General features: G+C 39.1%; 1 protein-coding gene across 5 annotated transcripts in view; it reads left to right on the top strand.

Annotated features, from left to right (window-relative positions):
- RFX3 (regulatory factor X3) overlaps positions 1-25,053 on the top strand; it is a 213,599-nt gene that overhangs the window by 48,741 nt on the left and 139,805 nt on the right. For 4 of the 5 annotated variants that reach the window (XM_075278996.1, XM_075278982.1, XM_075278989.1 and 1 more), the window contains exon 2: positions 14,372-14,465. The exons of the other annotated variant lie outside the window; for it this stretch is intronic. In XM_075278996.1, coding sequence (XP_075135097.1) covers positions 14,372-14,465 — 94 coding nt within the window. The remainder of the gene's footprint in view (positions 1-14,371; positions 14,466-25,053) is intronic. 5 annotated transcript variants of the gene reach the window in all.

Raw genomic sequence — 25,053 nt, 5'->3', positions numbered from 1 at the left:
TGAGCGTGTTGTTGCATCAATGATCGGCTTGCTCTGACGTTTCGGCATCTGTCAAGCTGGCCTGCCACTGAACTCGTTCCTCGCGCTGTGCCCGTGAATGTTCCAGTGTCTCAGCAGCTCGCTGGGACGCCATATAAGAAGCATGTTGTTGCATCGATGATTGGCCTGCTCCGACGTTTCGGCAGCTGTCAAGCTGGCCTGCCACTGAACTTGTTCATCGCACTGTGCCTGTGATTGCTCCGGTGTCTCAGCAGCTTGCTGCGAAGCCATATAATGAGCGTGATGTTGGCGTTGATGATCCGCATGCTCCGGCGTTTTGGCATAGCTCAAGCTGGTCTGCTGCTGAACTTGTTCCTCGCACCGTGCCTGTGATATTTCCGGCATCTCAGCAGCTTGCTGGGACGCCATATAATATGCGTTGTTGGCGTCGATGATCCCCCTCAGTTTCGCTTGAGGAGAACTCTGTGAGTTCTGGCTAGCCTATGTTTTAATCGATGTTACAAACTATCTATGTGCCACATTTCATCCAAATCCATTCAGCCGTTTTTGCGTGATTGACTAACAAACATCCAAACACACAAACATCCAAACTTTCACATTTATACTATTTGTAGGATCTGCACAAGGATCATGTGATAATACGGTGTGTGGTACTGGCCTCCTTTAGTTATATAGCTATAGATATGCTTTACAGTTGGCATTGTTAAGAGGACACTCATGTCAGAATCTTAACTTCAGAATGTGGGTAAGCACTGGTTTCCTTACAAATGGATCTGATGTTTGCATGTGGTCCCCCTGTGAAACTGATGTCAACTAAAGAGGTATTATAGGATATTATGATTCTCAGACTGCAGTTTGTAATAAGGAACAATACAGCTTCTAACTGGCCTCAAAGGTGCACATGTTGTGTGGTGGCCCAAGCTGTGTGGGGTGTCACTAATGGACTGCACCTCAATACATCTCCATGGACCCAGAAAGGCAGATGCTGCTGCCAAGGCATATAACATAGTGCTCCTTCTTTATGGTGCAACCAGACTGGGCACCATACTGGTTTTCCAATGTAACTCCAAAGCATTAGTCATTATGCTATTCCCTAGCACCTTCTCATATTGCTCCTAGCACTTGCTTTCCTTTACAACATCTAGCATTGACCTTTTCCATCTAGCACCTATTGCTGTACCTCCCCACATTGCTCCTAGCATTTTCCTTCTCCATGCCTCTCCTAGTATTTCCGTCCATGCTCTGCTCATCATATAATGCCTCTAAATACTTTAACTTGTGTCATCCAAGTTACCATACTGCTGTATTATAGTTCTAGTTAGTTGTTTTTTTTTTACTATTATAATTTTTAATATATAAAAAAACAAAACAAAACTTGCAAGTCTTCAGTAGGTGATACCTTTTTTAATGGCTAACTCATAATGATGACAGAATATGACGTTTCGAAGCTTACTCTGGGCTTCTTCCTCAGATATCTCTAAACTTTGAAATGTCATATTCGGTCATCATTATGAGTTAGTCATTAAAAAAGGTATCACCTACTGAAGACTTGCAAGTTTTTTGTTTTTTTATATTTCATAACCACTGGCTAACACGGTACAAAAACAAATGTTTAATATGTCATGCAATTTATCTATCTTCCCGTACGTGATACTGTTAGGAAGGCAGTGTCTCTATGTGGTTTTTAGAGCTCCTTATGTTTTCGTCTTTATACAATATCCACATTATTATAGACTTCTTTATGAAGTTTTTAACAGTAAATATAAGTGAGAGAAGAATTGTGTTACTATTGACATAAGAATGTGTGCGGTGAAGTTAATGAGATCTATTTATAAGATACGGTGTGATACAAATGAACATATGTCTTTTCACAGCACTGGTTTCTCTGCTCCACCTCTTCATCTATGCCGTGCACAAAAACATATCATTTCCATTTTAAAACTGAAAAATATGTTCCCAAAGGAAATGTCAGACATTTCCATAAAACCCCAAAATAAGTAAGCCCTGTAAATATAGAACAAAAAGATGTAATAGAGTCAATGTGGAAATACATTTCTGCTATTGTACTTCAGCAGTCCAGATATCAAGTATTGAAAGGGTGTTCTGTTTTTTTTGTTTTGTAAAGATTTCCAAAGACCTTCTACAAATAAAAATGTAAAAAAATATATTTATCTATACAAGGTCCCTACAAGATCCCAATATCCTTTTATATCCCAATATCATATCCTGGATGTTTACTTTTTATACTTCCCTTTATCTAAAGGTGTATCTGTAAATAAGACTTCTGTTTAGACGGCTACTATATATATCATATATGGCATGACTTTAGGATTGTTCTAACATAGATGTAAGATGAGTAAAAATGAAAGGTTTGCAGACGTCTTCTTCCTTGCATCAGATTCCTTATAGTAATGCCGTTTGCTTAGTTGGCACCTGAATTTCCTTTAAATCAAGTGAAAGTCATTCAATTACGGTCGGCAGAAAGCACCTTTCCTTCACGTTCTATGGGGAGGTCATTAAGTTGCATTTGACACGGCTTCTTGTGGTGAGAATAAAAGAAGCTGCGTCAGTGTAGAATATAATTACCCTTTAGGGGCTTTTTGTCAGTCTCCTGACTGCAAAACTCTTGCATAAAACCTGTTGCTTCTAAAGAGCCGCACATGTAAAACTCCTGATTTATTTCTTTTATGCATATTATTGCTAGATTCTGTGAGATATTGCTAAATGCTAGAAGCCTGCAAATTCTAAAGATATCTATAAACTACGGTAATAAAGATTTTCCGAATTTATCCTTCTACTAAATTTAGGAATATATCATTCTGCTTTATTACTATTATTATTATTCTTGTTTTAAGGAATTGTATACTTTTTATATTGATCTAATACCTCTAGAATGCAAAAAAAAAAAATCATAAATAGATGCAGTTTTATAATGTAAATGTTTCTGCTGCATTTTTTGCCTGTTTGCTTATTACTAATGACATACTCCATTTCCTCTGACCTCCTACGTCTTACTAGTCTGCAAACTGGACAAGAGGGGCAGGTTAAAGATTTTTTTTTCAGCCCTGCCAAGTTGCATATGTATCTATCGACAGCAAGGTGTAGAACAGAAGAAGTTGAGGAAATTGGTATATAATTGTACAGGGAAAGATTTTGGATAATTTGCATCTTATTATCATTTTCATCACTGTTCTTTATATGCTTAGTAGTCCAGTGGGTGGTTCTCTTCTGTGCTTCACAGCTGTCTCAGTCAAAGAAGGCTATGGGGATAATATCTCTCCTTGAGGAGAGAGCACCTTGACAGGTGTACAGTCTTACAAAGCCATTTTTGCTTCACTGGGGGATTGTGGGAAAAATATGCAAATCTGTTTCCCAAGGTGTAAATAGGAAAACAGTGCCTCTGTTTGCTGCCCTTTACCCCTAGAGGACTGCAAACAGAGGCACTGTTTTCCTATTTACATCTTGGAAAACAGATTCAAAGAAGGATGTCAATCTTTTGGTCAGTGACAGGATAGATCCAGGGACTGAGAAGAGGGGTCTGGGTCTGTCCTGCTACTTTGAGTCTGATGAGACTGTATAGTGCTTATTGGTTTGTTTGTGTGACTGTTAGTAAACACACGTATAGTTAGTTTATTATTACTGTTTAGTTAGTTGCTCAGACGAGCAGGATTTTGTTTCTTATTGTTTTGCCTGAAGTTAAGGCTGTATTTTATTTTGCTCATTTTGTGCTTGAAGTCAAGGTTTATTTATTTTCCTGTTTTTTTCTATATAAACCTGTGTGCTGCATATTTTGTGTCCCTGTCTCTGACAGGTTGGGTCTGCACCAATGAGCTACCGAGCTGACTTCCCCAAAATATATATATAGAGAGAGAGATTTTGATAGGATTGTAGTGTGCCCGATTCATACTTCTGTATGCAAGCAATATAAAAACATGTTTTGAAGAAGCCCAATGTTACTTCCTGTATCACATCCAAATACAAAGAGTATATATCAAGAAATGGCAGCAGTCAGAAGCTCAATGTCCTCTTATAGGCTTGCCTTTTTTTTTTATTAATGAATGTACATCATCCAGTGAAGACAGAGAGAAGGAGTGATGACTACAAAGTATTGGTGATGGTGAGAGAGGGATGAATGTGTAAGTGGAGGGCTCAGGATTACAAGCTGAGGACTCATGGGTATTGTCACTTTGAGCACAAGGCTAATGAGGGCGTTCCAGGAATTACCTGCTGACTTATTTGTTTAGCTTAGATGGAAAAGGGGTACCGAAGAGGAACTTAAAGGTATTCATTGTGATTGTAGTCAGCTTTGTATATATTGCCTTTTAATACGGTATGTTGTCATTAGTTGAAGTCATTGCCAATGTAAGTTGTATGTCAGTTTTATCTTTTGGCCTTTTTAATGTCTGGCAATTTAACATAGAAGCAAACTCTGTGTCTGTGACGCTTCGTGCAGCTGATGTTACTATTTTCCTTAGCTGTTATTAAGGAGGCTTTGGTGAAAAAGAGGGATTTGTACAGAATTGTGTGCTTTACAGGAAATAATCCATGAGTCTATATTCTGTGATGGAGGGAATATCATTTGTCAGTTATTTCATAAATTTATATTGTGAAAAATATACAGCTGAATTACATATGTGACATGATGGGTGTTGTAATACGCTGGTGTATTCTGTCATTAATTGTGCGGTTTTACAATTGGATTTGTCTTAACTCATAAGCGTGAACCGCAAAAACAACATAAATATCATTGGATTTAATAGAACTCAATGGCAGAGGCCCACTTTAACCCATCTATGGCACTTCCCATAGTGGTAAATGTTTGTGTGTTTCTTTAGGCAATTCAACACCAGTAGCACCATAACGTATGGGAGAAAACCGAGGAACGTTATTATACCTGCTTTAGGTCTGTATGATAATAACAGCACTTCTGTCTGTAATACTAGATGATTGTGTTCCAGGAATTCAGTAGAATGTGGCAAATTATAATGAAATAAATAGGCAAGCGGACAAAAATGCTGTTTGTTGTTTTATGGATTTTACAAAGATTTGAAAATCAGAGTCTAACCGAAGTGACAAGTGCATCATTTGCTTAAAAAAAAAAAAGTGAATTTTTCATTTGCATACCTCCATGAGATTTATGCCATATACATCTAATGTACTGTATTTTATACATGTTCTTCATTGTGTTTCTATAATGTATAATTTAAGTGAGTGATTTTACAGGTACAATATTGTGCAGGAGTTTTAAACCAGTGTGAAATAACGCTACAATGTAAGAATGCTTTAAAAAATAGAAATGTTAATAGTTTATTTTTAGAGATGAGCGAGTACTGTTCCAAACTCCTGTTTCGAATAGCATGCACCCATAGGAATGAATGGACACAGCTGGCATGCAGGGGATTAAGCGGCTGCCCGCCCGCAAAGTCTGCGTGCCGGCGGCTTCCATTCATTCCTATGGGTGCGTGCTATTCGAAACGGCCGTTTCGAATAGTACTCGCTCATCTGTATTTATTTTATTTTATATAGTAAAGTGAATGAACAAAAGAGAAATCTAAGTCACATGAATATTTGGTGTGGCCACTCTTTGCCTTTAAAAGAACATCAATTCTCCTAGATACACTTGCACGTAAGGATCTTGACCAAAAGATTGTTCCAACCCTCTTGGAGAAGTAACCACAGATCCTGTGTGCATGTAGGTCTGCTGAAATCCTTCTGCCTCTTCCTGTAATCCCAGACGGACTCAATTATGTTCAGATCAGGGCTTGGTGGCGACCATGTCATCCTTTCCAGGACTCCTATTCCAAAAGGGAAGTTGCATCAAATATTGATGATTTAGATTTCTGTTTTGTTCATTCATTTTCCTTTTTTGTTAACTGACAAAAATAAAATTAACACTTCTGTTTTTGCATCCTTACATTTCTTCCACTCTGCCTAAAACTTCTGCACTTCATTGTATGTTCACAGATATTTCTTAGAGGACCTTCATCAGAAATCCATAGCTTTCGCTTGGATTTCTGTCGCACATGTGCAATCTGACGTGCCAGGATATACACAAGCATTAGCCTCATAGTCTGTATGGTACTAAGAAATAAACTGGACTTCACTACAGATTGTGTTCTGATATTTTTGTGAAATCCACACTGTGTGAACATACCTGAGTCTAATTCACTGTTTGTATACATCAGAACAGATGGTCTGAGATGTTAACAGTCCATGGGGCAGTTCATGTGCACTATACTATACTGTTTTTTTCTCTTGGAAAATAAACTTCCATATGCCTCAATATAATATCTGAGAAACTTGAAGGTACATTAAGTTCTCGTAGAAGACTATGCATGTCATGATATCCTTGTGTACATGACAGATCGGCCTGTTTTGTCATCCGAAATAACACTTGGGTCTTATTACGAGATGCTCAATATGAGTGTGCTAGCACATTGTCTATAATGATGCCCCTATATGTACAAACACTACACTAACTATAAAAGATGGCTGTATAAGCATGCTATATTAGTTGTTACAGTTAATAGATTTCAGATTAGTATTATGTGTTATTTAATTACGAAGTCCAATATATATTACCTGTACTGTAAGTACGGCTAACCCATTCCTCGTTTAGTAGTCGTCTAATTAAAACATGTAGTTGCAGACACTGGCTAATTAACACGTTTCCTGTCATTGGTGGCATAGCATAATTAGCGCCTTCCCTTCTACTGGTGCTATTAGGTCAATTAACTAGAACTTTGGTACAGGTGGTATGGACTAATTAAGTTTTTCATTTTTTCTGACAGAGGTCTAAGGAATCCTATAAGACAGTACTCAATGTTAAGTCTTGTGTTTAGCTTGACATTAGTAATTATACTGGCACATGTGTATTACATGGGTAAGAGGAACAGATGTGGCACACACTCAACCTTCCTCTCCATGAGTCATTGGGACGTTAAATATGGCCGCTAAAAACAGGAATTATCAGGCTAAATCCATTGCAAAGGGTTATCCAGAAAATGTAATATTCTGTGCTCTGAAAAGTAAACTCTAAAGAATATTGGAAATCTAATGTCACTCAGCCCTTAGTGTTATTAGCTTTGCTGGTATGTTCCCATTCACCAATACACAGCAGATTTCTACAAAACATGTCTAAAAGGTTATTTTGTTCCCGTATTGTTCAAGAAGTAAATGCATCTGCCTGTATCTTCAACGAAACATTAGGGTATTATTAAGAAATGTGTATGCTTATATCAGCCCTGCTCTCATCTCTGAATCACACACACTATGGCACAATGCCACATTAACTGAACTGGGCACAAGAATAGGGAATATTAAGACCGCTTCACAAAATGGGTATCTGCAATGCACAGTCTGATCCTGCCATGCTACCACCATATAAAGAGATGTACAGAGATGTACAAAAGTCATTGGTCAGATTCTAACACATAGAAAACTGCTGTGGACTTTGACGGAGGTTGTTCATGCCTAGAGATCAGTTTTGCCACTGGTTCTCTGCTTTATAATACAGGAGCTGAGCGGCCGCCATTTTTAAATACCCAGCATTTACTGTAGTATAGTCAGTGAGGTTCGTCAGGCTCTGTATGTGTACGGTTTTGTCAGTCCATTTGTTGTTCTGGTTTTCTAACAGATTGGTAGAGCAGATACCCCGAAGCAGGTGTGAACCTAGCATCAGTGTTTAGTGTAGACTGGCTAGCAGCTTACAGGTTATATAGATGTCTATAGTGAGAAGGGTGGAGTAGGAGAAAGAGGAAGACAGAAGCATGGACTCTGCTGCTGGCTATTACATATTATATCGTACCTCTTTACCTCCTGATTCATATCTTCACTGCTCAGTACTGTTGTCTAATGTCCTCCTACTGATAGCGGTACAGGATCTTCATTTCTATGTCTTCTGTGAATGGTAAAAGTCACCATGAGAACTAGGACAATGATCTTGATGAAAGGAAATAATGCTAATTTATTATTTAACCATTAAAAATCTCCAATGTCTGGAATCACATCATCCGTTTATACACATAGCGTCTTGTCCAGCACACCCACCAACCATTTAATCATGATACAGCCCATAAGTTGCTGGGATCCCTGTGACATGATAAATCCCATGAGCACACTTATTCAGACACTACCCAGACAACCCATTGATGTGAATTGCAACCCGATAATCCTTTATTTTTCCTCTAGTAGCACTGCTTGACAAGTTCAGCACTTCTTGCCAGGTCAAAGAAGACAACCCCTTTAATGTATGCATTATGGTCATAAAAATAAATGGAGATAACTGGTTGATGAAAGTTAATAAGAGAATATATACACATATATATTTGGTCTCAAATAACTTAGCCGTGATCATGAACTTGTAGATAGAAATAAAGACTAAAATTGGTTTTAATGTAATCTGTAAATTGCCAATAAACCAATAAACGTATCCCAGCTATCATGCTCACCCTGAATTGTAGAAACCAGTTTTTTTTAATTATTCCAAGCAAATAGATGGCAAGTAATAATGGTAAGTAGGCTAATATGTTGAAACGTATCTAGCTGCTTTTAGCTGGCTGACCCATTACCTTTCCTTGGATGATGGAGAGTAAGTGAGCCCCTTGTTGTCAGGAGCAATGAGCTAATTATTTCTGTGATTTACTGTGGCAGCAGAGAAGAAAGCCGAATTCTTGCTATTGTTTACATTGAGAATGGATGTACAAGGTAGCGCTGTATGGGAAATGAATTCATGTTCCAGGTTCCAGTAATAATATTTTCTTAAATCAAAAAGATTGTTGTTCTCTGCGACTTATATCCTTGAAGATTCCCTTATAGTATCACAATTAACATAACTTGGTATTGGAGGTATAGAAATACTACGTTTCAGAAGCCATTGAATGATCCACATGAGATAACACCGTACAGATTCACAAGCATCGCTGGGCATCATTTTATAAATAATCATTTTTCCGGTACTGCTTAGCAACAGTAAAAAAAAAAAGTGGTTTTGTGTTAAATGGAAGGAAACAACTACAATTAGGTCCACTGATGGTTTGGAATTTATTAAAGGGGCTCTATCATTGGAAAAAGTCATTTTTAACTAATCACATCTTTGCACAGGTTTTAGAAAGTCTATTCCACACCTACCTTTAGTATGTAGCTTGCCTCAGTGGTTTCTGAATAAGTCCGTTTTTATTCATATGCTAATGAGCCTCCAGCCAGCTCAGGAAGTTCCCAGCAGCCTCCTCTCTTCTATTATCTTCTATGTGTGTGAAGCAAACAGGAAGCTGAGTCATCATCATCAGCAGTCTCCCATAGGAAACAACAGGAGAGGTGTGCACGATGTATCGTGCACCAGACTAATTAGCATATGCATAAAAACGGACTTATTCAGAAACCACTGAGGCAATCTACATACTAAAGGTAGGTGTGGAATACACTTTCTAACGCCTTTTCAAGGATGTGATTAGTTGAAAATGACTTTTCCCAATGATTGAGCCCCTTTAAAGAATCAAAATCAGAAAATGTGGCGCATTTTTGGTGCATAGCCCTGATTTGCGCCAGAGATGTGCTACTAGCGGATGGAGTTGGGTGTAGATCAAGGTGGGCCGAGGCTGTCAGATTTACTATAACGCGCACTAGAAAACTAGTGCGCGTTATAGCTGGTGTAGATTTCCATTCTGACACACAGGATCCCTCAAGATGTGCTAGAATTAGGAGACCAAATCCTCTTAATAAATTCTAGCACATCTTGCACAGGCTGGCAAATTGATTTAAACTAGCATAGGACGTCACATTTATTGGTCACAAGACCTGTTCATGGCTCAGCCCCCTGCAAATAAATAGAGCTGAGCTGCGAAAAGAGTTGCACAATGTACGGCACTGTTCTTGGTTTTTTTGGATCCAGGCAGAAATACTGACCTATATTCTGTGGTATCTTTTTGCATGTCCGATCCCCAGTGATAGTAATGACTATTCAATGCAGAAAAACCCTCTAAGGGCTTGTTCACATCTGCGCCCAGGTGTCCGTTATGCAGGTTTCCGTTTCCTGCATAAAACAGAGCAGGAGACGGAAACCTGCAGCAGACTTTCTCACCCATTCATTTGAATGGGTGAGAAAGCTGTCCGGCCGTGAGCGGCGGTGAGCGTTTTGCGCCCTCTACCGCGAAACCGAGTTTTTTAATCCAGACACAGAGTCGGACATGCAGTACTCTGTGTCCGGATTAAAAAATCCGGTTTCGCGGAGGAGAGCATAAAACGCTCACGGCCGGACCCGGTCTGTGCTTTCCGTCTTCTGGCATGCAGAAGACGGAAAGCACAGAACGGAGACCAGAACACAGGTGTGAACCTAGCGTAAGACCAGGTTCACATCTGCACACGGGTCTCTGTCATTTGGGTTCCCACAGAGAACCTGAATGACGAAGAGCCTGACCGCTAAAACAGAAGTAATAGTATAAATTATAGTAATAAATTATATTCCTAGTATGAGTAAAGAGGGTTTATGAGCAAGTTGGGTCATAGCTAAATAGAACAATGAAGGGAGCATAGAAAAGGGACAAAACTGATTTGTTTATTTTTATGCTTTTTATTTCATTTTTTTATAATGAGGATCTGTTACTAGAAAATGACCTATTTATGTTTAAACCATATTTTCATGTTTAATATATTTTTAAGTATTTTTATGAGGTATATATATATATATATATATATATATATATATATATATATATATATATATTTTATTTATTTCAGTACCCTCATTTACCCTTACCAGGGTAAATTACGTTTGCAGCAGCCACTATACTTATCAGCTCATTGGTGACCACAGCTATCACTGCTGCCAGCTTTCGTGAATTTGCCCTGAGTTCCCCAATCTTAACAAACTGTCCCAGCAAATATTTGTCCTAGTCCACAAGTAGCATATACTTTTTTTGAGTATATGCTATTACTATACTCATTGAAATAATCCAGTAAGAAGTAGCCTATTGTTACTGTGGGGGACCAGTAAAGGGAAGGTGATGGCCTATTTTGACCTATTTAGCTTATTTCCTGTGATTTCCTCACAATGACCTTTGCCCAGGTTAAAGTTTTTGCCTAGAACACGTTTGGATTTACTACCCATGGTCTATTTCCCAGAAACAGGAATTGACACACTGTTTTAGTGCTAGCCAGTGAGTAGGAAATTTAAAAAACAAAAAACTTGAGAGTCTTCAGTAGTTGATACCTTTTTTAATGGCTAACTAATAATGATGACAGATTGCAACGTTTTGAAGCTCTCTGCTTCTTCTTCAGGTATATCTAAAAAAAATTCTGAGGGATGCATATTTATGTACATAGGGACACGTAGGAATAGAATTCTAGGAGGGAGGGTGGAAGAAGGTTATTGGTTATTGGTACATACAGTGGGGCAAAAAAGTATTTACTCAGTCACCAATAGTGAAAGTTCCACCACTTAAAAAGATGAGGCGTCTGTAATTTACATCATAGGTAGACCTCAACTATGAGAGACAAAATGAGAAAACAAATCCAGAAAATCACATTGTCTGATTTTGTAAGAATTTATTTGCAAATTATGGTGGAAAATAAGTATTTGGTCACCTACAAGCAATCAAGATTTCTGGCTCTCACAGACCTGTAACTTCTTCTTTAAGAGTCTCCTCTTTCCTCCACTCATTACCTGTAGTAATGGCACCTGTTTAAACTTATCACTATAAAAAGACACCTGTGCACACCCTCAAACAGTCAGACTCCAAACTCCACTATGGTGAAGACCAAAGAGCTGTCAAAGGACACCAGAAACAAAATTGTAGCCCTATGTAGGTCTATGATGTAAATTACAGAAGCCTCTTATCTTTTTAAGTGGTGGAACTTTCACTATTGGTGACTGACTAAATACTTTTTTGCCCCACTGTACAAATAAACAATTCATCAGTTTGCAATGTTCTTGTCAGTTCAGAGAGTGTCTTTTATGGCTGTTTCAGTTCAGTGATTTCTGTAGGATGCCATGAACCCTTGTGAGAGATTCATCCCTTTCTGGAGAGTGTTAAACAAGGTCATCCGCTTGTACTCATAAATCCTTCTCTCTTTCCTTGATTTAAAATTCCCTCTTAAAACCAAAATTTTCACGTCATTGGTGATATGATGATCTTCATTTCTGAAATGTTTTGACACGGGAAGGTCCATTCTTTGTTCTCTAATTGTATGACGGCGTGAGTTCATCCGCATATAACAAACATTCATTGTGCATTTCATGCCCCAATCTTGGCCTAAACCACATTGATCATTAGATGTTGGAAGCTAGCCCTGGCCATGGACATAGAAAATACTCTAGCACTGAACACCTATATACAGGCATTGATATCCTATCAATATTATAAATGTGAAAGTTTGTGAGTTTGGATGTTTGTGGGTTTGTGTGTTTGGATGTTTGTTTGGATGTTTGTTCCTCAATCACGCAAAACCTGCTCGACCGATTTGGCTGAAATTTTCCACAAACATAGGCACTACACCCGATTGCGCAATAGGCTACTTTTCATCACAATAGCGCACATACGTTTGTGCCAGGACCCCTACAAAACCCAAACTCACACCACCATCTCTGCAATCTCACACACTTTGGACCATAGCAAGCCACAAAATTCATATTGCCCTCTACAGCCTAGCCCCTAACCCAAGGGTAGGGAACGTCCGGCTCTCCAGCTGTTGCAAAACTACAACTCCCAGCATGCATACTTGCTCTGCTGTTCTTGGAACTCCCATGAAAGTGAATGGAGCATGATGGGAGTTGTAGTTTCACAGCAGCTGGAGAGCCGAAGGTTCCCTATCCCTGCCCTAACCCCACACAATCACATATACATATACTTTACCACTTTGCCCCTCACCTTAACGATACTCCAGGAGGCTCTCTTTAACGCTCCGGAGCAGCCATGTTTGCCGACCGCCACCGCTCTGACAATCCGCGACACCGCCCACCCATGTCAATACCCCTAGGAAGTCTAATAAATGCAAAAAAAAAAATTCAAATCCCCCCCTTTCCCTAGAACACATATAAAAGTAGTTAAAAACTGTGAAACACATACATGTTAGGTATCCCCACGTCCGAAATCGCCCGCTCTACAAAGCTATACAAATATTTTTCCTGTTCGGTAAACGCCGTAGCGGGAAAAATGGTCAAAAGTGCCAAACCGCCATTTTTGATTCTGATAAAAATTTGAATAAAAACTGATCAAAGCAATAACATTTCCCGAAAATGGTAGAACTACAAAGTACACCCGACCCCGCAAAAAAAGACGCCCTATACATCCCCGTACACGGACGTATAAAAAAGTTACGGCTGTCGGAATATGACAACTTTTCAAAAAAAAAATGTTTTAACACAGTTTTGAATTTTTTTAAAGGGTCAAAATGTAACTAAAACCATATAAATTTGGTATCCCCGGAATCGTAAGGAAACACAGAATACAGGGGACAGGCCATTTTGGTTGCACAGTGAACGCCGTAAAACCAAAGCCCCTAAGAAAGTCGCACAAATGCATTTTTTTTGTCAAATCCACCCCATTCTGAATTTTTTCCTTGCTTCCCAGTACATTATATAGAATAATTAATGGTGGCATCATGAAGAAAAATTTGTCCCAAGAAAAATTAAGACCTCATATGACTCTGGGAGCGGAGAAATAAAAAAGTTATGGGGTTTAGAAGGAGGGGAGTCAAAAACGAAAAACCATAATCAAAAAATGCCATCGGCGGGAAAGGGTTAACTTCAAATACTTCTGTCCCAAAGTCACTATGTAAAGTTTCTCACAACACCGGATATATAGCAGCTCAAATACAAAGTAACTTCAACACAAACGTCTCACGGATTCTCTGAATTACAGCAAAAACAAGACACAAAGTTACATTTCATATCCCATACCTTATACACAGTACGAAAACCTTACCCACCCCTGTATATACCCACTGCTACAATCACCGCAGACGAAGTCGCGGGTACCAGCTAGTAAATTATATAATCCATTTAGCCCATCACATGAAGTAGATTGATTTTGTTGGACTAGTCAAGCAATAAGAAATATTGTTAGTTTATACAGAACACAGGGCAAAAATATATGCACCAGTAGTAAATATGAAGGTGCATTGGCGATGTAGCTCTTGGGAATTGGCCTGTTAGATTAGATATATTACTATATAAATGAAGGGTACTTGTAAGACACTTCCAGTTCTATTGTGATGGTTAGCCCCATAGTCCAAGCAGTGTAAGTATATGATATATTTCATGTCACTAGTGTCTAGAATTGTTATTGTTTTAATAAATTGAGAAATTTTACATTTTTGTGCGTGTTTGCGTGATACTGTTAGTGACTACTCTTCAATACAACTCTGGCACTTTTAGATGCGGCTGAAAAACAATCTAGATGAAGTTACAGCAGCAGGAACATGCCAAGACCATGACATTGAGACACACAGAAACTGGATGCAGCATGGAGGTGACATGTTCATTTTTAGGAAGGGGTTGGAAGGATGTGAAGTGGGGAGTAAGTGGTTTGCTGGTATTTCTGTTTAGTCGCATACTGAAGATCTATAAGAGATATGATTAGCCAGTTGTCTGTCAAGGTGGTTGTCTAGACTTCTTTACTGGGAAATACATTCTAGAGGATTGTACTTATTTAAAAGGTATATATTGTATTATTCTCATAGGTAATAATTTGCATACATTTACATATCCAGGAGTTGCTCCCATAATAACTGCCTCAGTGTCTGTATAATCCTCTGTAAGGAGATGTAGTCAGACACAGTATGATCGCTGAATGATCTTTATAACTATTGCTATATGCTGCCATTACTTTGATATACAACATAAAGGGAACCTGTCAAGTGGTTTTTCCACCCTAAGCTGGCCCTAATGTGTGCGATATCAAGTAATGGCGTTTCCTTTGGTGCCCACCTCTAAGCTTTCAGTTGCTGAAAAGTCACATTATAAGCTTTTAAAGCCTTGTTCAAATTTACCTTAGTGACGGAGGATGGCGTCTATCATGCGGCATTGTACTACAGGACACCTGGGGCAGCCGACAGAATATCAGGTTGATGTCAGACAGTGAGGGATATGTCACCCACAAAGGGTGTGATCTAGGGCAATGACTATATGAAGCTGCTCTTAGCCCCCAGTGACTAGTTAAGGTAAGTTTGAATAAGGGTTTCAAAGCTTATAATGTCACTTTTCAGCAACAGAAAGTTTAGTGTGATGCTGCACACGCTAGTCTCAGTTTAGGAATGAAAAAACACCTGTCAAGTTTTCTTTAATATCTGAACATTTGATTAAACATGGAGCAAGAGTCAATAATGGCGGCTTTTTTGCACACAAAATATACATGTCCTTCTTAGTGTTAAGTCTACTTACTCTTGACACTCATACTCCAAAGCTATCTCACATTCTCTTTCCTAACTAGTTTCATTTTTCTTCAGTCACCACCACCACTTAAAGGGTTGTGCGATTTTATTGTATAATGAAAGGTTTTCCAATATACATACATTTCTCACTATTTTCAAGTCCTTTGTTTGCTGGTAGTCATTTAATACCTCCATTGATAACTTCTAGTAAGCACAAGCCCTTTTTGGTCATATGATGTACACACAAGTGCAATATATACAAGCATAACCTTATTTTCTGAAACCAGAATACCCCTTTAATTGACTAACTATATTTCTAAGGATGGTGTATACACTTCTAAGGATGGCGATACATGGGCTAAAGCTAAATTGGAATGACAATAAGTACCCTTGATGTTTAAAGTCTTGCATACAAGAATCGACTTGTGTAGGGCTCCTTTTCTTCTCTTCCTTTTGTTACTATCTGTTCTTTACTGACAATTGCCTACTTCCAATGTTGTCTTGATTAAATAATCCTCTCAGAACACTTTAGCTTTAGGTTGTGTATTTGTATCAAACTGCATGTCATTGTGTCTGAGATCTGGTTCATAGAAGACCATTCCTGTGCAAAAGAGAATAGAAGGGTAACTAGGTACTGTCCTAGTGTTTGTGTGTAGATTATGCGAAGAATCAGCTAAATGGTTAACCATGTAGGTTTAACCTTTAGCTGTCTCTTTTTTATTAGTCTATCTAGACATAGTTAATTTAGCGGTTTTTATCACCTTCCCTTACCTCTTTTGTTAAGAGTTTAAAATGTAAATAAAACAAATACGTATCCCCAGAATTTTACCAAAACATACAATAAAGATGACATGTCACTTTAGCTACACAGTGAACCCTGTAAAAATTAAATCCGTAAGAAAGTCATACACTTGCAGTTTTTCTTCAATTCTACTCCATTCTGAATTTTTTTCCAGCTTCCCAGTACATGGTACAGAATAATAAATGGCAACATTATGAAGAACAATTTGTCCCTCAAACATTAAGCCCTCATATGGCTCTATGAATGGAAAAATAAAAAAGTTATGGGGCTTAGAAGACGGGGAGTCAAAAATGAAAATTGAGAAATGTCACCGGCAGGAAGGGGTTAAAATTTTTTTTAAAAACGAACTAAACGAAGCATAAAACTGTTGTGGGTTCCTCTGTCATAATTGACTCTCTTTAAAATTTACAGCAAAACCCAAGCAGCATCAAAGGGGTTGGACCTTTATGTCTGGTCTGCGTTTCACTTCTGGGATCTAAGACTAAGGCCTCACATTGTGGAAACGCAGCTTTTTTATTGCAGAATTTGCTGTGGTTTTTTGAGCCAAATTCAGGAGTGGATTGAACAGAAGGTAGAAGTATAAGAACTTCCTATATATTTCCCATTACTTTTGTGGCCATTCATGACTTCAGCTCTAAAAATCAGCGTTTCCTCAACATGGGTCCTTCAGCTTATGAGGATTCCCTGATACAATATTAAAAGATGTTATAAAAACAACCGAACATGGTGGGTCCAGAGGACCCCTGCTATCTACATATGGACGAGGAAATGGCACTAGCATTTATGACTAAGGGTGCGTTCACACGATGTAACGTGGAGCATGATCTGGCACGTATACACGTGGCGGCAGATTACGCGCTCAAAATGCTCCCATTCATTTCAATGGGAGTTAGGAGCGTATACGCCGCGTTATTTTGCGCCCGCAAAATCACAGGCGCAAAATAACGCGGCGTATACGCTCCTAACTCCCATCGAAATGAATGGGAGCATTTTGAGCGCGTAATCTGCCGCCACGTGTATACGTGCCAGATCACGCTCCACGTTACATCGTGTGAACGTACCCTTATTTTGTGGGCATACCCCAAATGTCCAAGGTAGAAATATGCTTTAAAATTATCCAATGCTGGCATGAATGCTGGAACCAATTTTGCTTCTGACTATGGGGAGCCCAGCAATATTCCTTCTCTTCCCTTCCACCTGTAACTTGTGGGGGTGCAGAGGGTACAATCGCATTGGGGCCCAGGAGTCCTAGGAGGCCCATAAGCACTGACATCATTATTGAAATTGCAGCTTCCATCTGGCCCATAAAACAAGGAGACCAACAGATTACCCTAACCACACTAAGGCTGATTAAACTTCTTAGCACCTGTAACCATCACTATCAAGAATTTACTGTAGGGATGAGGTAGGGGGTCCCAGACAAAAGGTTGCACCGGGGCCCACAAGACTTTAGTTACGCCAGGGCTTCCAGCATCATATTTGCACCTCCCATTGACTTCAATGGGTTTTTCCAGGTGGAATCCTCCTGAAGATAAGTTATGTCGCTTTTTTCCCCACTAGCTGAAAAAAACGCTAGCGGAAAAAGAAAGCTAGCGGCTCCCATTGAAATGAATGGAAGGCGTTTTTGCAGGTGGATTTTGAGGCGGATTCCACGTCAAAATCCGCTGGCAAAAGACTCTGTGTGAAGTAGCCCTTAGTTTGCAGGCTTCATTCTGTGTTGTTATTATTATTTATTATTATAGCACTATTAATTCCATGGTGCTTTACATTTGAGTCTTTACATACGGTACGCAAAATATACAAAACAAATATAATACTAACAATGACCGACTGGCACAGTGGGATAGAGGGCTCTGCCTGCGAAACACATTACTTAGGGAAGCTCAGAATTCAGTTTAATACTCACCTAAAACCCTCAGCAAGCCAAGCGTCTAGTAGAGATAGTAGTGTGTATTATTAGAAGCACATAGCCCACCTTTACTCTGATGCTTTAACATGTTCTAAAAGAATTACCTGAAAGCGTCATTCCTGAATTCCAGTCTTCTTTTCATGACTTACACTCTGTAATTAATACACTTCTATTTTTAATAACTGGCATCAAACACGCATGCAAATTAAACATCTATTTAAGATTTTTGCTAATATTATGTTTCATTTCAGGAGAAAAAATTATATATTTGTGTTGTATTTTCTTAGCATTTTTAGTAATCTAAAGGAAAGTGAGTTTCCATGGTAATCATTTCATTTAAAATATTTTCAACATCTCAGATATATTGTTAAAGGGGTCATACCCTTAATGTCAAAATCAGATTATTTTCAAGACGCTTGATTAAGATGTATATTTTATTAAATGGAGCATCAAAAGTAACATAACTGTAATAACATATATCGTTGCAATGGATAAAGAATCTTTTATCCTGAAGATAAATTCCACACAGTTGGGGGTTTGTCCTTAAGCAGTTTGGAGCAGTCCAGTCAGTGGTCTATGCAGAAATAAACCTTTTTTTTTTTTTTTTTTTTTTTTTTTAGTTTTTTTTATGTTTTATTTTTCCCAATCTGTATGTCTTTGTAGAATGGGAGGAAATCCACACAAACACGGGGAGAACATACAAACTCCTTGCAGATGTTGTTCTTGGCAGGATTCGAACTCCAGGACTCCAGCGCTGCAAGGCTACAGTGTTAACCACTGAGCCACCGTGTTGCCCTTCAGAAACAAATCATTTTGACAAGGGATTGTTAACATCCAGTTGTCAATTTCATCACAAATGTCTAGGAGGAATAACGGAAAAACAGTACAAAACAGAGTTATAAAAAGGATTCTCCAAAAATGTTTATTTTATGAAAAATACAAGCAATTACTGAAGCAGACATGTTGGAGAGCTTGCTTTATAAATTAAGAAATAAACATTGCATATACCTTGTAGTATAATGCTTGCCCATGCCTGTAAAATCACAATTGAGAATACATAGGCCTAGCCCTCCAATTTAAAGGGGCTCTATCAGCAAAATTATGCTGTATGAGCCCCACATATGCGTGAATAGCCTCTAAAAAGGCTAATCAGGCACCGCAAATGTTATTTTAACAGTGGAGAATTTTGCCTGATTCTGCCTCCCATTGTTTTTCTGCGGACTCACAGAGTCTGGTCCTGTGCCATCAATCTAGGCCTATAGAGCTGCTGAAATCTGCGACAGAATGCCAATGCTCTGCTTCAGCATTCCTCTGCAGGGAACAGGGGGCGGACGTTCACCTCTTTATTTTCTGCCCTCTAAGCATAAAGGGGTGTCTAACAGTCTGAAAAAAATCTGGATACAACAAGCCATTTTACCAAAGTACAAAAGCATCAGTTGTGAACTCTTTATGAAGTAAACAATTGACTATCCTAATGGTGGATTATAACTTCCAGACCTGTGCCTAGGCCTTGGTCTACATTATTATGGCCGCTTCCGGACCATGCGTTAGCTGCCTCTGTCCTGCTGTCAAATGTCACATTTGTTAAGCTTAAATGTGATTCATCTGAACTGACAGCACATGTGCCATTTGATATCCCTGTAGTTCCGGATGAATCGTATCGATTGTCGCTGTGTGGTAAAGCTGCTGTATTTTCATTGTAATTAAAATCCAATAGCAGAAGTGATAAAATGTGAGGGCCGGATGGCTGCGACCGCTTCTCTTTTCTTCATTCACCATGTCACATCAGCATTAAGACCATGCCTATTCATTAGGCCCATTAACAAGCCTCCAGGGGGGGTCTACAGATTATAACTGAAGACCACCATTTGACAACTATTTCTTTTTACAGATCCATAATTCTATCTTCTTAAGAGGTTGAAGGAAACTTTCTGGTTTCCTGTGAGTAACTGCGAAAATCAATTTGTAGAAATTGTAACATTTGTAGAAATTCCCTCCCGTTTGTAGACAAATATAACTATTCTAGTAAAGCCATTAATACATCAGCAAGATACATGATAATACAGGGGGAGAAAGCGCCGGCCATTTGAAATGGTAAAGAAAATGACAGTGATAAGAATGTAGCATTTGTTATAAAGGGCAGCATCAACATAGAAATCATGATGGGGAAATTGGACTGAGGGGTGTCATCCGATTTTCTATTCATGGTTAGAAGGTCAGAATGAAGCAGATATCTGTAGGTCATGAATTATGATCTGTGATATAGTCTTCTAGCTGACAACCAATAGAGATATTGAGAGACCTGTTGAGATATCTGCATTTTTGCAAACAATTGACCAGATATGCACCAGGCATAAAAAATCCGAAATATGACAATATGCTGCAGATAAATGACCATATGGTTCTGTTTATGTACAGTGGATCATTTTCCTATACATATCAGTACGTGTGTGTGTAGATGGATAGATATATATAGAGGCTGTTTGATGATGTGACCTTTCTCTACAAATATTAAAGATGGGTCAGCAGTCCTTGCGTTTGCCTGCACAGGGCTTTCCTACATGCGGTTTATTTTTTTTTTGCTTTACTTTTGCATTGTCCTCATGGGCGATGTGAGTAACACAGAGTTTTTTTTTTAGTTTTTTGTTAACCTAGAACTGGTTATCTCAGAATATCTGAAAACATAAGGTAAAGTAGGGAAGGGCTCATGTGTATGTACATTGTTGGTCATTCTGAGGCAGTAGGTTTCAACCTGCAGTATGTGTACCCCTAGGAGTACAGTATGCACTGCGGTGAGAGCTACTGTCAGTACTGATGGAAGCGCTCATTACAATTGTAAAGTAAGGATGGTGTCCGCAGGCGCTCAGAGGAACCATGGAGCAGAGTGGTAAGTAATGAATGCAGCTTACCACTCGTTCTATAAGTGGGCCATTATAGTATATATTATGTATGGGGGTCATTTTATTACATGTGAGAACACAGGAGAGGCCATTATATTACATGTGTGTGCTATATGGGGGTCATTAGATTACATATTTGGGAGACAGAGAGTCCATTCACACGGAGGAAAATGGTGAGGAATTTGGTGTGTAATTTTCCACGCTGAAAAAAAAAAGCCTCCCATTGATTTCAATGGGTTCTGCTAGCTTTTTTTTCCAGCTAGTGTTCTAGGGTGTCCATATGGGGAAGATACACTGTGGATATTGCATCCAGATTAGTATTAGTATATCACAATAACCTACATCAGACCAAGCGAAGATCACTCCGTACAGAAAACTAATGATTATGATTGTGAAGTCTTCCTTCTTTCTTCTTCTGTTGCTTAGCTGTTATGGACTCCTAATATATTGTCTCTTCTCAGCATATGTGTGTCTACTTCCGTAATATATTACTGTGTATTATCCTGTATCTGTATTACTATGCTGCTGTAACATACTGAAATTTCCCCACTGTGGGACTATTAAAGGATTATCTTATCTTATCTTATCTTGGATCCACATGCTGTGGAAATTGTCCTGCGCTGTGGATTTTAAGACCGTAGCATGTTAGTTGATGCTGTGGATTCTCACCTGGGATTTATCCCCATTCATAAGGTAAATTTTGTAGCAAATCAATTCTATATTAGTAGTTGTCTTGCTGTGTCCCTCTATTGGGTATGTCTTCGGCATCTTATGTCCTAGTTACATGATAGGGAACATATGTTTTCTGTGTACTGGTCCTAGTTAGTTGCATCATTCCCTGAAGCTGATCTCCAGTCAACACAAGACGTTGTACTGCCAAGCTCAGAAGCAGATTCCCATGTTCAGCATGTGAAAGGCTTGTGTTCAGAATCCTCCAGAAATAGACAGATGAGTGATTTCACTCCCACATTTACTGTATTAGTAAAGGATCAACATAATTAAACCATTAGCTTTCACGCATTTATCCTAGGCAGAAAATATCAGCTCACTTAGACATTTTTGGTCCACCCGGTTTGTTCCTGGCTAGTGTGGCACTGCAGAACTTACAGAGCCTTAAGAAGGAGCTAGTTTTCTAGTTTACATGTTTTTGTAGGTGTGTGTGTATATATATATATATATATATATATATATATATATATACACACACACACATATATATATATACTTTATTATTTCTTATATTTTCATTAATATTTTTGTAACATCTAACTGAAATTATATAGATCATTTAGCATTTTGGTTTTGCGACCTTAGTACTATATCTGCTTTTATGGTACCTGTCAGATTATCCAAACATACCCTTAAGGGAATTTATTGACAGAAATCTGTCAACGATTCTGTTGTACAGCTGGAGGCCAAGATAAAGTAGGATAACAAAACTATACATACAGATAATGCTGTTGTCTATGGGAGGCTTCCAGCATCATACAGTTCTCTAGTTGGCTGGACCGTCCACACTTCTGACATCACTTTTAAGCTTCTGGCCGGAGATATGGTCAGCAGGACATCTGGAGGTATACTTTAATTGATCCTGTAATTTCTTCTATAGCTTTTATGGAAATGGTTATAAAACGTGATTCCAGCAGTAATCGTCATGTTTATTTAGGATTTGCTTCCATGACAGCCTGTCACTGTATAACAAAGGGGTAGAAGCATTTAGCTGAGTGTTTGCCCCTTAGGTTCTGATGGGTTCTGTAGTGTCCTAGCTTGTACACAGTGTACGCTTGAGCTTGTACACAGCTCAATAGGGCCAGAGATTTTCTGAAATGATGATAAAGATCCCCTAGTTTGAGCCAGTTTTGCAGTCCCTTGTTGGTAGTGTAGAGATGTCATACGTGGGTGCAAAATATGAACCTCCTTCAATGTTTTCCTGAAGTCCATATAGTGAAATATTTTTTTTTTGGTCCTGCAATGCTATTGTATGTGAACAATAGCCTCTCTTAGAGTCTCATCTCACAGATAGTAATGCCTAGTTGGTGTTGTCCACCACATGCACAAAATAACATCTATCCCAGAAACATGAAGGCCTTTTACAAGCCACAGAGCAACCAGGTCAATGTAATCACTTTATCCAGAACGCCCAGGGCTGAAAAATCTTTATTGATTCCAAAGTAATTATGGTACATTTTCCAAGTACTTGCCAAGTGTCTTTGTGCTCCATTGTTTTGCTATCAAGTTTGTGTTTTCATTGCTAGACTGCTTTGGTTTGGTGACATATTTAATAATCAGCTCCTTTGTGAGTATATGTTTAGAGTCAGCGTGATATTCCCTTTGTCAGCGGCAGGTCCATTCGATACTTATTGCTTGTTTTGAATGTCTTTAATTATTTGAAGCCTTGGTGTGATTTCTGAGAGACAAATGGAATAATACAGTGAAACCCTTTCTTTCACAGCGTAGTGGCTGTCAAAATGCTGTAAATAATGAAGGTATAGCTGGCCTGTACTCCTGTACGCACAAACATATGCTAAAAGACACCTTCTCCGATGGTAATTTAGGGCAAATTAGAGTCATTTGTGGGTTTGTAGTCAAACTAATTATTATGTGTTCAATTCATTACCATATATTGTTCTACTTTGTGTTTTGAGGTGGAAAAAGGGTGAAAGGACATGAAACGTTCGGTACTATAGTATACTGAGTCACTTAGGTCTTCTTATTTACTCGGTGACACAAAAATGATCCACAGTGTACGTGTATATAATATACTGTGAAGACTAACAATTATGAAATATTGCTCTGTCGCATATGCACCAAAAGGGATGTTTAATGTATGCTTCTCTATCCAGACATTAAAGAGGACCTTTTACTTCCTCAGACACATGCGGTATTATATACCGCTAGAAATACAATAGTGCGCTGAATTCAGCTTTCCCATAATATGCTCCTGCTGAAGAGCTATGGGTGCCATTACCGTAGCTCTTCAGTGTCAGAAGGGCGTTTCTGACAGTCTGTCAGGATTGCCCCTCCTGACAGTAGAGTCCATTGCGCTGTACTGTGAGAGGGGGCGTTCCTTACCACCCAGCGATGACACTAAGCAGTGAGGTATGCCCCCCAGTACTAGTCTATTGGCGAGTACGGTCAGGAGGCAGGGGGTGTTCCTCACCATTAGTGGGATATAATACTGTATGTGCCTGAGGACGTGAAAGGTCCTCTTTAAGGCTACATGAACACAACTGCAAGTGACCCCTTTCACTTCAACTAGTCAGCCCAGTCAATGGACAGGAATAGGACTATCCTGAGTTTTGCCCTAGGCTGACTGATGCATACATGAGCTTGTGATAATAGACGTGTTTGGAGCATAGAGATGAATGGGTCAATGTGTGAAAAACAGCTGATGGGCGGGGTCCTGGGACCCCACTGATCACATATTGATGACTTATCGTAAGGCTAGGACATCAATATATGAGTCCCAGAGAACCTTAGAAAGATCTCTGTACTGTCCATTCATATATTTGTACATTGTAATCATGTCATCCCAATATTTGATAACTGTGTTTGTACTCTAACCTATCCCGATCCCTTATAAACAAATCCCATATTGTAACATCTCTGCCTGTTCTGGTCTCTGCGCCACCCTCTGCTCGCATGCGGCGGCGCAGGAGGCGTGCACAGTTTGATAACTTGCTTAGAGTTTTTAGTTGCATTGTCTGAACACTGTCCTATTCCTTCACCATGTTAATTGATTTTCCACCACACCCGTCTCCTTCACTTTCATTTCACTCTGCTCCTCTAAGGCCGGGTTCACACGATGTATTTTGGCACGTAATGTGCCACGTAGGTGCAAAATCACGGCCACAAAATAGTGCCGCGTATATGGTACCGGTTCCCATTAAAAACAATGGGAGCGTATACGGCCCGCAAAAGCTCCCGCGGCATCTACGTGGCACATTAAATGCCAAAATACATCAAGTGAAGCCGGCCTAAGAGTTAAGTTTTGTTTTGCCCTGTGATTGCGAGCCTGCCTTCCTATCAGGTCCAGGGCGGGTTCTTCCTCCCCATTTATTCTTGGTTCGCATTCA

This window comes from Leptodactylus fuscus, chromosome 1, assembly GCF_031893055.1.
Source record: "Leptodactylus fuscus isolate aLepFus1 chromosome 1, aLepFus1.hap2, whole genome shotgun sequence".
Taxonomy (NCBI): Eukaryota; Metazoa; Chordata; class Amphibia; order Anura; family Leptodactylidae; genus Leptodactylus; species Leptodactylus fuscus.
Note: the sequence above shows the minus strand (reverse complement) of the source record. Positions and strands in the feature narration are given on the sequence as shown.